The following is a 15,900-nucleotide window of genomic DNA, read 5'->3' on the forward strand; positions in this document are numbered from 1 at the left end:
TCTCGATTCCGAAAATCTAATTCTTTATGATGATGCGATAAGGAGAAGATGAAGCAACTTCACGAGTTCCTGTACACATCTCTCAAAATCTCACGCAAAAACATAATTCCCAAGGAAACAAGGCGATAATGAATTATTATTCCATTGGATTCGGATAGTCCGTGCCGTCGCAGAAAAGAAACCGTGTCGTTAGTTCCAGTCCGAGGGACATTCCTCTGCCTTGATTTCAAATAAAAAAAGAGTTTCTATGTTATCCAGAGGAAGGGGGGTGAGATGGTGAGAGACGCAGCTCGAGACGTCCATACGTGCCTTATCTTAGTGGCAGTGACGTGATATTGCAGCTCCAGTCCTGAGGCTCGGCGAGAAAGCGCTTTCCATCTCACTCTACAGCGAGTCAGCAGCATCCTCCATCCGTCAGGGACTGCGCTCTACCTGCTACCCGACCTGGGCATCTCTTGAGGGACGGGCAGACAACGACTAATGATCAGTCGAGATTCACAGCATTTTTCGCCCTCGTTCTAGTGTCTGCTCACTTCTGTTGCGCTCTCATCACTTGGTTGCGTTGAGGTGGGAAAAAAGGAACGAGATGATGATGATGATGATGATGATCCAGCCTGGAGTCTAATGCATTTTTGCTCATTGACCGTCTTGTTGCTCTAGACTTTATAGGCAATGGGAGATATCGATTCGCAGGGGAGCGACACGTTTCATTTCTAAAGGATGTTTCCAAGTATGTGGGAAAAATAGCCATAGCTTTCAGAGTGCAAGGTAAGACCAGTTTATTATTAGGCTGTTATTGTTATACATAAGTAGATGGATAAATAGGTGGGTTTGTACGGTGATGAGATGGTCCTCGCCCAAGTTTATCCCTCTTCAATGCATAAACGAGTTCAAGATCCCATAGTTTATTCTGGTTAATGCAATACAAACTACGTCAATATTTCAGATGACTCGAACGTTACACCAGGGCCAGTGCGAAGTTAAACGATGATCGACGAGTTTCGCAGGAAAATGACATAGAATGGAGTTTGGCGCCGACTGTATAATAAAATCCGTCTTGGTGACCACATTCACGTTTGCATTTCCAAAAAAACGGACGATTGACAATCCCGCTAGACTTATTGGGCTTCGTAAGAGATGAATATAAATATACGTCGCTGCAGTTTTTATTATTTATTTATTTTATTCTTTGCCGCTACATTTTCCCCCCTAATTCGTTTATATTAGGCTACTGATCGTGACGCGGCGCGACAAACTGGATCGCTCCTGTCATAGTCAACGAAAAGTGCAAGCGCGCGACGCGACATAGTAGATTGTCAAGTAAAGGAAAAGTAGCGCACTATGTTTGCAATGTGCGCCAATACTATTTCGTCCTATATATTCGTGCTTAATCTCTCTGTATATTGCACCGTACGCGTTTTGCTATGCCGTACAAATAGTGGCGCATTTAAGGCGATTAAATAATAAAAAAATAAAGGCTCGGTTTGGTAATGCTGTGACACTGCACACAGCTGCAATGCCTGCAGGATTCATGCAAACAAGACATCGAATAGCTTTTCTCTCATACTGGATCTCCCTTTCTCTCTCTCTCTTTCTTTCTCTCTCCACCGCCTTTCTTTCAGACTTCTAGAAAATTTAGGAATTCAACACATTATGTTGAAATGCGAATAGCAGATCGTCGCGGAGAGAGAAGCATCACATCAAAATCTAAGTTTGTTTCCCTCATGGAAAAAAATATTGCATTCAATAAGGGAATTAGATGTTGAATGCAAGGCTGCTTTAATCCTTACATAGATCACGACATCCAGACAACCGGATATGATCTCCCTATATTATATAAAATACGATATTTAGTAAATTTATGTGGTGTTGTTTTTTTTGTTTTGTTTTTAGACTAAGTTGAATAGAAATCACAACTGTATCTGAGCAGACTGAGATAAGCTATGTAGATGATTATTATGCGGTCAGACATGTAGATCACTGCAGAATTGCGACACATTACTCTCAACTGAATAAAACACGTTTTATGGTGTCAAATGTTTGTCTGTTTGTTTATTGGTGACATGTAATGCAGCCTTTTTTATTCTTCAAAATGAACGCGTCGCGAGTTAATATAACGACCATAAAGCTATTGAACGGCATTGATCACTGTGTCTGACACTGTCACTCATTCAAACACGGTAAAGATCATTTAGTGTGTAATGATCATATTAAATGGTTATTTAATCGCAAAATATTATGTTGTTTTATCCTGGCACAGCAGATGCTCAAAGTTATTACCCCCCATTTATTAAACACCACAAGGTGGCAATGTTTATCCGAAATGTGTTACATTCCCATGGAAAGAATAATTTGAATCTCTATAAAATCGAGATGGTTGTTTATGATCGAAATTAGGCTGTTCAAACGAACAATGTAGGTAAGTACGTGTTTAACACAAAGCTTAATTGGATAGTTAGGAGATCTTAGACTCAAACTCGTTGACAAAGCATCACTTCCCACCTCCATAGGCTGACAATAAATGTAGTGCACCTCTGTTTCTCTTGCAGGCCAAATGACATAGGATGAAGGCTGTTCGTAATCTGTTGATTTATATATTTTCCACCTATCTCCTGGTTATGTTTGGATATACTGGTGCCCAAGATTTCTGGTGTTCCACGCTAGTGAAAGGAGTTATCTATGGATCTTACTCGATAAATGAAATGTTTCCCAAGAACTTCACGAACTGCACTTGGACGTTGGAGAACCCAGATCCTACCAAATACAGCATCTACCTAAAACTTTACAAACGAGAAATTAGCTGTTCTGAATTCTCTCTGCTGGCTTACCAGTTCGATCACTTCTCCCACGAGAAGATCAACGAGCTGTTGAGGATCAACGAGTCCATTGTGCACCTCTGTGATGACGCCAAGAATATTTATGTCTTTTTGCATTACGACAAAAATTTCGTGCAGCTCCGGCGAGTGTTTCCCTACGACTACAACGGATTGACGACAAAGAAGACGGATGAGGAGGAAAGGTCTGTGGTGGAGTTTGTGGTTTTAAACAAGGCGAGCCCGAGTCAGTTTGGATGTCAGGTGTTATGCACGTGGTTGGAAAACTGCTTGAAAGGAGAGAAAGCTGAATCCTGTGGAATAGTCTATGCTAAATGCACCTGCCCGCAACATTTAGGAGATGGGGAATCTGAGAGCGTGCTGATGCTCAGTAACGTGGTGTTGCCTTTAAACCCCCAAACCGAAGGATGCCTGACTCCTCACGTGCGCTCGGCGCAGGTGTGCAATCTGAGCGCGGAGGTGCGACGACCATCCAAGGAGGGTGAGTATGAACCAGACAGCTGCAGGCCTTTAATGCTGGAGATCATTTCACAGCTTAATTATACCATGTCTTTAAGATGCCCCCGTGTATTCCTCCACCCTTCCACATAAAAGAACACTAAAAACAGCTCACGGTGCTCTGCTACTGATGTCTATGACTTTTTTTGTTTAGTTTTACAATTTCCGGGTGTACCGAATAGGAATGTTCTTTCTTGATGTGTTATGTTCTTTCTTTCATGTTATGTCAGAAGTGTAACACAACCTGGATGGGGATTTATTAATTAACTAATTCATTTTTTTTTTATGTTTTTGGGAACAGGGGTACTAAGTCTAATGTATGTTTACATCATGCCATCTATTTTATCTTTTAATATAGTAAACACATTTTTCAGTCTTTTTGGAATTCAATTGTGAATCCAAACGGCAATAAAACACTGTCTTTGGGAAAGCTTTGGCAGTGAAGAGGGTCAGTTGAACTTGCTTTAAGCACCTGACACCATACTTAGCCTTTTGGCCTAAATGTAATTGTTATGCTGCTGTCAGCCTCCATCAATGACAAACGTCTTTTTTTCTTGTCAGTCGTCCCTCTGCTGTCCACGGACGCTGGCAGCAACAGATTGCCACAAATGCCTTTGAAGGAATTTGCTAGCAATGAACATTTCTGATGATGCATAATGGACTTGCATCGGGGTCACAGATATTACAGCTAATTAGCATCTGTAACATTTCACAACTGGCACAAGATAGAGATCAACTGGAGGGAGGAATGACCCAGCATACTGTGAATGGACAACATCTCACGGAGATTGTTGGCTGAGAATGGATGCTGACAATCTCACTTCAATTCCAGCACAGTGATTCAAAAATAATGAATAATGAGGTGGCGATAGAGAGAAAGAGAGAGAGAGAGAGAGAAAGATAGGGAGGGAGTAACCGTCCTATGGCATTCTGGTTTCACTTGCTGAAAATAATAACCCCATAGGGAGAAGGTGGCAGCTTTCCCGATCAAGCGGAACATGGTGCTTTGGAATTATCAAGGTTCAGTAGAGTTAAGTAGGCCCCCAATTTCATTTTTCATCCCCCTTTCCAAATGAGCTTTATATTCCATTCCAAACTGTGTCATATTCCATTTATGATCTTGTAGCTGAGAGTGATTTTCATTTTATAATGTTTTAAATATGAATCAAGCTTGAAATGAAGATTAAGCCATTGATTATTTTGTTCCCCAGTTATTGTGTGAGCGTTTTATTACGGCACAGACTCTATAATTAATATAACTCCTTCTGCGTCTATGAATTCTTAAACAGAACTCCCATCTTAAAGCATTTCTGTATCAAGTTGTCATTATAGGCACTGGAAATATAGCTTTACTATTAAAAAGTGATGTTTCACTTACTTTCGGCTATCTGCATGTTTAGAGAAGCTTATATGCACTAGCTTTTTTTTTTCAAAGATTAGACTGAAAGCTTCTATTTATAGAGTAGAGGCTTTAGTGGATTGCTATCACAGGTTTAAAAGAGCACACAAGCCCCGCTGTAATGTCAGAATGAAGCTTCTGCCCTCCCGGATGAGCGTCCAATGGACGTACGCCTTCAAACAGCCACGAAAAAAAAAAAAAAAAAAACGAAACAAAAAAAGATCTGTAAAGAGCGGGTCCAAAATAAATGGTTGTCTTTGATATCCCTCACTCCTGGTTGTGCGCATGGTAACAAAGTGTGGCCTTTGAATGGGACGATGAGAGGATCACTAAAACTGGTTTTCTGGTCCATTGCACTCTGCAGGATGATATCCAGCAGGCCAGCAGAAACATGAGCTTGATTATACTTTATGATAACATCGGTGTTTGAAATGCTGCCTTGCTGAGGATGAAAGTAAAGTGTTTTGAAATGTAAAAACATATTAGACTTGCATAATGGATAATTATGATGCTGGTGCACATTAAATGCACTTGAGCAGGCATTAGCTGATTGCGGTAATATAGCAGTAACGGATTTATGGCGGTGTTGCTGTATTAACACGTTAGGTTTGTTAAACATGGCCCCAAACAGGTTGATATATTTGACTATAACTAACTATAATTTCAAAACACAGATCTGAAACCAGCCAAATAGTAATTTATTTGAGGACACATCTTTGATGTAACCGGGAAAGGCTTTTATACTCTTTTGGAATGTTTGAAACTTTAAAACTTGGAGTTGGAAGCCATTTTCAAAATGTGGCATTTTTTGACAAAAGTTTGACAAGAACGTCACTGACATATAAACAGCAGTGAAATCCATCTCATCAGCCTTCATACATTATAACTAGTGATTTCTGTAGAAATGTCAACCTTGGCCGTGAAGCCGCGGCAAGGAAAATAGGATGCCAAGGATAGTTTTGAACCGCAAGGTAGACTATAAAATAGGCTGCCACAATTTATTCACAGCTCCAGCATAACTCGATATGACATGGTTGTCTGATATGACATAAAGGACATGGGAGTGAAAAAAATAGCATTTAATGGCTTTGGACTAAGTTGCGCTGAAATGTTGACCATTTGGGGTGAAGATTTTAAGGCATGTCATGACATGGACCCCTTTTATGTTCACTGAGGTTCTCTTATAATGTTAATAAAGCTTTTTTGGCAAAAATAAATAAATAAATAGCACAGTCCTATAGCTCGTCCTGGGTCGACATTTCATTAATTAAAATTAAGCCGTTTTGATTCATACGCTGTTTAATGTTGGTGATCGCGTTATTTTACATATGCATACGATTCGATTATTTTTTTTATTTTTTTTACCGAAACCAGTTCAGCGGAAATCACACCCTGCAGCTAATTTCATTGGTTAAGGTTACAGCGACAGGTAGGTTAAGGGATCAGTGTTGTAGGAAATCAGTAAAGTAATTTACATGTCCAGTGAAATCTTTAGAGTTGGCTGCAGGGCGGGATTTCCACAGACCTGGTTTGGAAAAAAATATGCTATTGCTTGTTTCCGCTTCTTCTTAGCCTGTGTTTTGATCAGGAGATTCAGTACTCTTTCGGAAGATGCCTTATAGCGCCCCCCTACCGCATAACAGTGAAAACACGGAAAGCCGTAAAATTGGTAACTGGTGGGGAAGCATTGTTATTTTTGTACCACAGTCTTGTTATGGATGATCTTTTTAGCAGTGGTCCCCATAGGGCTCCCTGCTTTTGTGTGGTGGCCATATATGGGACATGCTGGCTATCCCACATTCTTATTATCGGCAAGTGGCGTTTCTTTTTATCTCTGCGTCATCTCCTCTCCAGGCACAGTGACACTTGATGTGATGGCTCAAAGTCAGACGCTCCGAATTGTGTCGCCTAAATTAGTCACAAATGAAGCCCTGCTGAAGAAGATGAGCAACATCTCAAGGCTGTTTCTCATTACTCTCTGTCTCTCTCTCCACCGCTGGTCTGCCCTCAGACAGCAGTGGCCGTTTGCTCTTTTTGCCTGACCATTTCTGGAGAAGAAACTTGCCTGACTGCACTGCAGGGTCCGGGCCCCTTGCACTCCGATCTGTGGGGGGAACTGAACTGTCACTTTGTGCAAACGACCCTTGTCAGGCTCAGGGCTCCAGAGCGTGTTGCGGAGCAGGAAAGGGGGATTCGGCTGATGCTAATGAAGTGCACGTCCACAGTGTGTCAGTTTGTGCTGAGTCATGCACAAGTGATAATATACACCCACTGGAATTTAAAATGTCAGATTTCAGAGAAACGTGAATGGTTACAAATGAGAACGAAGAGCGAGATGATTTATTTAGGATCCTCTGACCTCAGAGTGTTGGGTGGATTGCATCATTGTGCTGATGAATTATTTGCAGACTTTCTTATCGGTGCATTTGCAGAAAAAAAATGGTCTTAAAACCTTTGGGGTTATTGTTACAATCAAATGAATAATTGAGATATTGACGACAACACTGCTTGCTAGTTTAGAAGAGCAAGGCCCCTTTTATTGAAGCCAGGGGCCATGGGAAGGCTCTGCTTCTCCACTGCATAGTGCAGCCTTTTATTCACTTTGGATCAGTAGTCACAGCGCATCATGTTCATCAACATTGTTCCCTCAACTTGGGGGCCATCTTGAATTCTAGTCATTTCTTGAGGGGAGAATGCGTTCATCCATCTTTAATCAAAAAAATTTTTCATTCTTTTTTTTTTTTAAATGTCAAATGTAATGGTTGTGCTTAAAGTGTCTTTTGCTTTATTATTTTTATATACCAAGTGTACAATTCAATTTTACCTTTGCAATAGGATATTTCTAAATGAAACACGCTACTGTAATATTGTTTCCGTGTTCATCTTGTTGCTAGGCTTGTAGTTTTGTACATTCTGATGACTTTTTTTAGTGGAAACTCTAAATAATATACAGGTCACACTTTAGATTAGGGTCCAATTCTCACTATTTACTAACTATTAACTATGACTTTTGCCTCAATAAACTTGTAATTATTGCTTATTAATAGTTAGTGAGGTAGTTGCTAAGTCTATGTATTGGGTAGGATTAAGGGTTGCAGAATAAGGCATTAATATGTGCTTTATAAGTGCTAATAAGCAGCCAATATCCTAGCAATATGCATGCTGTAGGGCTGCACAATATATCGAAACTATCGAAATATCGCTAATGTATATACTGCGATATGCATATCGCAACGCCTTGCAATAACTGGGGTCATGAACAATAGACAAAGAGAAAATCACTCACTGCTCTTGGCTGAATAACTTTTGTTGCTTTAATAAGAATCAGTATATAGCCTATATTTAATTCATAGAGTGAAAACTAAGCTGTGTTTTATTTTTACATTTGATTATTCAGTTTCTGCTGTTAAATAAACCTAATGTAGGCCTACCTGAAACCCTAAACCCTGTGGTTTACACTTACACTTAATATAACACATCTTATGCTACAGTAAAACACTGCTGTTCACTTTCAGAAGTTGTAAGGATGTTTTCTTGTCACAAAAAGAATGTGAAACACGTATGTAGGTTATATAATTTTAAATATATTTGAAAGATAATTTAAGTTTATTTTACACACTTTAAGCATTATCGTATCGCATATCGAATATCGCATTATTTAACGAGTTATCGCATTTTTCTTCAATATCGTGCAGCCCTAATAAGCAACTAGTTAACAAACTTAAAATGGAATGCCTGTTTAAAAAGGGAATGCTAGTTATGCATAATTGAACAATATTTTACTGTGAAATTATTTGTATTGCCTTGTTAAATCTAAGGGTACATTACATGACAAAAATTTACAAAAAACTGAAACGTTTTTTTCGTTTGCGTTTCGTTGCGTACAAATGACAACATGGTCGAAACGATCCCCGACTAAAAACTCTGCATTATGCTGCCAGGCCAGTAGTTGGCGATGTCAATTTGTAATGAAACATTATGCGCCTAATAGACTGAACACAAAAATTTGCATGCGCACGAGGTCACTGTTTTTACAAATTCACATTCTTGTAGTTTACACAGAGACGATAATGGTATCGTTTTCAAAAACGTGCATGTTGAAACCTGTTTTCTAAAGTTTGCATTTTTCAGTCCCCTAAAACATTGTAGTTGTGTAAATGAAAGGCCAAAACACAAAACACATAATGTAAACGGCCCCTATATATAGAGAGAGAGAGGTTTGTTATGCTGTCAAGACTTGGGACTCTAATGGGAATTATGTGGACTGTGAAAAGTGGGTGTAACATACGTAAAGGAGGAAAAAGGTTGGCAAAAAAGTAATAGGGAATAGTGATATCAGCTGAAAAGGAATGTTGTTTCAGGGGCTGAGTAAGTTATTGTATTTTGATACAAGATTATGAAGGCACAAGGAATGTGCATTTAAATAGTAAACAGGAACCATTTGATTTATTTACTGGCTTCAAGATTAAGACTCTGATATAGGTAGGAGGGAGTGTTTAGCATACATACATCCATAAAAATAGCATTTACCAATAGCCTTCAAACCCTCTGTGGTGCAGGGATTATATGTTAAGCTCATATCAATCAAACTCATATAAGTACAACTACTTCTTAAGCCTTTTATAATGATGCCTGTGTACGTTTTTGCAAAGCCAGCAAGAAGAAAAAAGTAATAGGAACTGCTAACTCTCCAGTGTGTTCAACCTTTAAATGTGATGAATTTGTTCAATTTCTGGATATCACATGTATGCGACATCAGACAATGGCAAGAACACAAACAAATTAAACTGCTTTATTCATGGGTAAAATGGATTTGCACTTTTGTGCTTGGGAGGAAGTGTGGGAACACCATGTACTATATCACAAAAATGCAGCATGAATGGTTTTTCATAAGAATCACAAGTCTAATCTCATTGGTATTTGTAGGTATTAATATGTAACTATACATTTTGGGATTTACCCATACAATATGGACATGCTGACAGCATCAAAAAGATAGAAGTATTGACAAACGCTCAATTTTAGTAATATATATTCAGAGAATTTGTAAAGATTAGTAAAAAAGCAAAAGCAAAAGTAAGAAAAAGGGCAGAAAAGAATACAAACTCAGACTCGGTTATATAGCTTATACAGTTAAACGAAATTGTGTTTAATGATAAATAATGCTTAAGTACAAATTTGACCAGTTATTTCTTTTCTTTTTTCTCCCGCCAACGAGCACTAGACGTCCAAAACCATCAGAAATGAAACCAAGAAATACATAGATTAAAAGCCTGTAATAAACACTGAAATTTGAAAATAAATGATGTATTACAGTGAATTGACATCATTTTTATCCTCTCCATTTAATGCATATATAATCACTCACTTCACTCTCAAGCATTTTTCCGGCTTGTTCAGTTCCAGCTCATCAGTCACCGTTTGAGTGATTTGGATGTGAGAGAAAACACTCTGACAAAACCCGCCAGTTTTAAAAGAACGGGCTCCCCTCTACAGTCGGCATCAATGTTTTTCTCTTAAGGGATTCAAAGTGACATGAGTCACGCCATACAATCAAGTTTGTTTCAGGTGCCTCTTTCTCAGTTTCAGTTCTTTCCCGCTCTACACATTCACTGTCCAGTTTTAAAAGAACGCACTCATTGCTGCAGTCAGTTTCAAAGTTCCCTCTCCACTTCCATTAGATTTCTTCTGTTTTCCACACATATTCCTGTCATGACCGCCCCGAACATGGATAGGCGAAGACTCGTACTCAAACTCCTATATTCACTGTGAAACACCAGTGAAACACAATACCATTGTGCTATTGCTTCAAATGCACTAGCCCACAATGCATTGCATAGTGCAGTACAAAACCTTAATACATAAATACAGTAGATTAGTGTTGAAAATGGGCTGTAAAATATATCCCAGAATGCAGTGTTTTCTACAGTAGACATACTGTTTTAATGGAAAATATGGCGAATATTTCCGAATTTGTCCGTTTTTTACAGTGTACCTACCCAAGTCATAGTGAAGATTTTATTTGCAGTATAGTTTTACATTTTATAGATTGTTTTTTATATATATAAATCAGATTTTCATGAATTCAAGCGTCCATAGACATTTGTACACCTCTGAATTTATTCATATGTACAGATCTTATGTTTTAGCTGCTGTGAAGGATGAAAATGTTAGTGAGCCAGAACCAACTTTACATATGAATACATATGATTGCTAATGAAATCATGATGGATTGTCTCTTTACACACTTTTAAGGTGTCATGATTCATAAACTTTGTTAGGAATCATGATGTATGCAGTTTTACGGGACTGCAAAAGACACACACACACACACAAAATATGTGTTCACTTCACAAAAAATGAAGGTTATTGTCAGGCAATTAAAATGGAAGGTAATGGGGTCATAATTTGTTGGAATTAAAAGCAGAAATGTGAATCTTTTCATCTTATAAAGCGATTATATTCATTAAATCTGTATTATTTAAGATGTAAAGCTGTTTAAATATTTTTTAACGTAAATTTTTTTTGTCTTAGCAACAAAGTTGTAAAACTGAACTTAAGTATACACAGAAAAGGTAAGATACAATATGCATGCTATTATGATTTTTATATCAAAAATGCTTAATGTCTTGTGGTAATCGACATTGTCAATTTAGCTTTACCTGCCCATTTACCTCCAGAATATTCCTTATAGTTTTGTACAATTTAAAATATCAACTGCACATCTGACTATTTCAGAGTGGTTACTTCATTTGAATATATTTAATACCCAAGTCCATAAACGTTTCTAGCTATGCAGCTGCCATCTCTCATTCAAACAATAAAACGCTCCATATATTGTCAGATTGCCTTGATCTCTCTTGCGTATTTTTTTTCTGTTGGATAGAACAGCTGGAAATGGGTGCATATTGAATTAAATTTTAATCTACCGAATTGGTCTACTCTGTGTCACTTTGGAAAACATGTTAGCCCTGAGCAAAACTGTTTTGTAATTATTGAGGTTGTACAGTCCGCTGTGTTTATAAAGTCAAATCAGGTGGATGGCTGCAATTGATCACGTGGACAAACAAGAAATCCCAAGGCTCCACTTGTGATCTCAAATGTGTATATAAATAAGTGAGCGCAGAAATTCACATTTGCATATTCAGAACGCTGGGAGGCCGGTTTGGCCTGTATAACACAGTTCAGATTAATTATGTGATTAGAGAATATTGTAAAAATTTTCAGAATAGCTGCAGACAAATCAAATGGATTTTAATTCTAACTGCATCTTCTCTTTCATCACCGGTTTTAATTAATATTGATTGGCATGAAGTAATACTTATGCAAATAACCTGATTTGCATTTCCCAAATCATTTCTTTCTCATTTATACCATCTTCTTTGGTGGGCTCGATTCTTTTCTCTGCCAGTCAGTTACATCCCACAAATGTTTGGCAAGTGCATAGTTGCTGAGATTTCCTGGGAGGTTGAATAACCATATGGTCCTGTTACTAGCATCATCATCAAAATTATGCTCTCATGCTGCATAGGAAAATTGATGGCTTCTGATTGGAGGATTACACTTTGAAAGGGTCATCCAATCTGCAAGTGAGAAGAAGAACATTTGGGCTGTTTATGTTACTCACATGTTCACTGTGTTTACATACAGCACTATTTTGCCATCAATTTAGGTTTTTCAGACGTAACTTTCCAAGAGCATTTGTAATCTTATCATGGCCTCCAAAATATTTAGGCTTTCCTGATTATTTGAAAGTAGTTCAGATCAGAACGATGTCAGATTTTCTCTAGTTGTAGTCTAGGAAGATTATGCTGGTTGTCAAAACATTGATATAAGATTAAAGTTAGGCCATGAGTCCGCAGTGACTTTTAGGATTATTTTACTCTGAATTGATTGTCTAGTGGAAACTACTATACAAATGGGCTCAAAGTACGATACCACATTGAAAACATTTAAAACTGAAAGTTTGTTATCTTGGAATTATTTGACTTTTCCCTTATTTTGTTGTAATAACTATAAATAACTATGTGTTATAACTAGATGTAATGTAATAACTATAGTTGTAATAACTATATCTTTTTTAAACTCTTTCCCCACCAGGTTTTTAAGTTGCCAGTCACCACCAGCGTTTTTGATCATTTTCACAATTTCATAGTTCAGAATTTCATATCTGAACATGCAGTATGTCAAAAGAAAGAACAGACCCCCATGTATTCTTGACACTTGAATGTGGGTGTAAGTTTCACTAAAAAAAAAAGAAACATGTTGAGCAAAAAGCTGAGAAAATCGCATTTTCGTCAAAGATGAATCGGACTCAGAATAATTATCAAAACAAGTCCATCAACACCCCCAAAGCTTCACAGTCCTACAGCTCATCCTGGGTTGACATTTCATTTAGTAACATTAGGCAGTTTTGATTTATATGCTGTTTAATGATGGTGATCTTGTTATTTTACATATGCATATGTCAGAAGATGCGTAATAGCGCCCTCTACCATTTAACAGTGATAACACAGAAAGCCGGAAAATGACGGAAATTTCCGTCAATGGCGGGGGAAAAGTTAATACAACAGCACATAAAATTAGAAAAAATGCACAATAGAAGCATTTCCACTAGTGCTCTCAGACTTTAGGACCACTGTACTTTATTAACATGTACTTCAATTTAGACCACTGTAATAACTGTATAGTGAGTTAAATTACCATTAACCGCTAATTTTCACATCAATAGTCAGCCAGAATGGCTCTCTGTGGAGTCTTTGTGAGGAGACTTTCTCCTGTGACACATTAGGCTGAAATGTTTTCAAACACTCATTGATTCATTATGCTTTGGGCTGACCCTGGCCATGCTGACCTAGCGTCCGTCACTGTCTGATTAGAAGGGGATGCAGATAACGACGAGCACTCAACCTGCAGAAATAAACATTGCATAAATGTTCTCAATTAAAGTATTCCCTGATTGGAACCTGTGAGGTTATATCCTTTGTATCCTGGTGAAACAATTACCACAGCACTGCATTTAATGTCTGCACTACTAGTGGCAGAAAACTGAATTGCAATTGCTGTTTTTAAATCAGTTTTCCCACACACTCCCCACCAGTGTTGCCAGACGTACGCTAATTATCGTATTTGCACGATCATTTTGACCTCTGTACGATGTACGATCAATAATGAAAAAAATCCCATAATGTTCGATAAAATCCCGAATTTTGTGACACTTCAAATGATGGTCATTGTAATCATAGGGCTTCTATACTCATTGATCTAGCTGTGGATCCTGTGTCTGCCGTCATGTTTGGGAGGAGAACGTGAACGTGGTGTTACGCATGTCTTCCATCACATCTCACGTTACGTCTTCTCGGCCAATCATGGTGGAGAATGACTCTCACACGAGTTAACGATCAGTTGTTTCCAATCTAAGGTCGATAGTTTGCAGGTTGCAAGTAATTTGCAGGTCGTGTCAAAAAATAGTTGGTCTAGATAAATAGCTGTATTCTCTATGTTTAACTCGTGTACGATAATTTTCTTCCAAATACGCTTCTGGTACGATACTTGGGCATTTCCAATCTGGTAGCACTGCTCCACACTGTGTGCTATTAGTCAGACAAGTAGCACCCTCACCAAAACTAACACCATTGATTGAGACAGCATTGTAACGATATGAGGTTGCAGTTTTTGCAAATGCAGTATTGTTAGGAATTGAGATATTGTGTGTTGGTGCAGTTGAAGTGAGATTACCTTTTAAAATGGCAGGCAAATTACTAATTTGTAGTTGGTAGTTAGTTTATTGACATCTGATATGAAAGTGGGTGTTTTGTGTTATTTCAATTATTTAAACTTTTAAGGGCTTCTCAGCATGGCAGAAATTAAGCCCATATTTTTAAAGGCTGATGATAAATCCTCCATTAATATTCATTTACCTCTATTTATCTCAAACAGAAATAATGAGCACATCCTCCATTTCACATTACTGGGGATTTTTGTTCTTTGGCATCTCTTGGGAAGCTGCTCTGCATCTATTTGGCACAGTTACAGCAAGTCATTCTCGTAGAGAAGCTCAAATTTGTCTTTGTGGCTAACAATGGACTGCTCAAGGCACTGAGTCTGTTCATGCACTTTTAAAGTGTAATACAGTGCAAGGTTATTTAGCTGATAAAAAAAAAATATTTGGTCGCTCGAGCCAGTCCAACATGCGTTTGATTCCGATTTTATGTGAATAGCTTACAATAAGTCGTTCCAAGTGTGAAATGAGCTGAACTGATTTGTACGGACAGTGGATGGGTTTGAGCCTTTAGCTGGATAATTCATGGCTGCCTCAGACACTTTGTAATGATAATAGTGACATCCGCCGGGTGCTGATATCATTCTGAAGGAAAGTTTTTGTCATGCACCGAGAAAATAACTCGAACAAGAGGATTTATGGAATGCGGCTATGCTTCCTGTTGAAAATTTAAGACATTTTCTCTGTAGAAATATGATTACTAAACAAGCATTGTTTTGCTCTCTTCAAAGCAGAAATTCATTGTGTGTGTGCGGGTGTGTGTGTGTGTTTCTTTGTGGATGTATTTACTGGGCAATCAGTATGGCTTAACTTAATTATGAGCTGCTTATATTATATTATATTACATTATTTACTATAAATTTACTGAAAAATGCATTATACAGCCCCTATATTGTCACTACTATGGAGGAACCCCCCCCCCCCCCACTAAAACCATTCATTCATCTTTTGTGTTAATGACTGATGTTCTAGTGTTATTGAATGCAGGTACTGTATCGATCAAAAGGTCTGAATCGACACAAAAAAAATGTGTTCATGTTTAGTTGTTGGATCTGGTTGTATTTGAATTTTTTTTCTTCAGGACGAGGTGATGAGTTAATACACTACATCAAAGCAAGAGCCAAATGTGGTTGTGTTCACGTTGTCCTTCATACATCAAACACAGTGTCACATGAATATGTGCTGCCAGTAATGTGTCTCTGAAGATACAGTGGCTTGTTTGGAGCAAATGCAATCCTCAAACACTTGCGTTTATTGTTATTTTAACACCTGTGCCATTTCCGAGAGAAATGAACTAAAATACTCACAGCATGCCATGGAAATCCATGTTATATGCCTTGGTTAAAACGTTTTTATACAGTTTTCTTCAGTCTCACCCATGTATATTG

General features: G+C 38.1%; 1 protein-coding gene across 3 annotated transcripts in view; it reads left to right on the forward strand.

The window, feature by feature from the left end:
• The first annotated feature begins 337 nt into the window (after window positions 1–337).
• The window catches only part of adgrb3 (adhesion G protein-coupled receptor B3), a 179,082-nt gene continuing 163,519 nt past the window's right edge, over window positions 338–15,900 (forward strand). For 2 of the 3 annotated variants that reach the window (XM_084391639.1, XM_084391640.1), the window contains exons 1-2: window positions 382–768; window positions 2,550–3,315. In XM_084391639.1, the coding sequence (XP_084247765.1) occupies window positions 2,565–3,315 (751 nt within the window). In that variant the 5' untranslated portion in view covers window positions 382–768; window positions 2,550–2,564. Of the gene's footprint in view, window positions 769–2,549; window positions 3,316–15,900 lie in introns of all 3 variants that reach the window. The other variant, XM_084391638.1, reaches the window with a different exon arrangement.

The sequence above is a fragment of the Rutilus rutilus genome (assembly GCF_951802725.1).
Source record: "Rutilus rutilus genome assembly, chromosome: 20".
Taxonomy (NCBI): Eukaryota; Metazoa; Chordata; class Actinopteri; order Cypriniformes; family Leuciscidae; genus Rutilus; species Rutilus rutilus.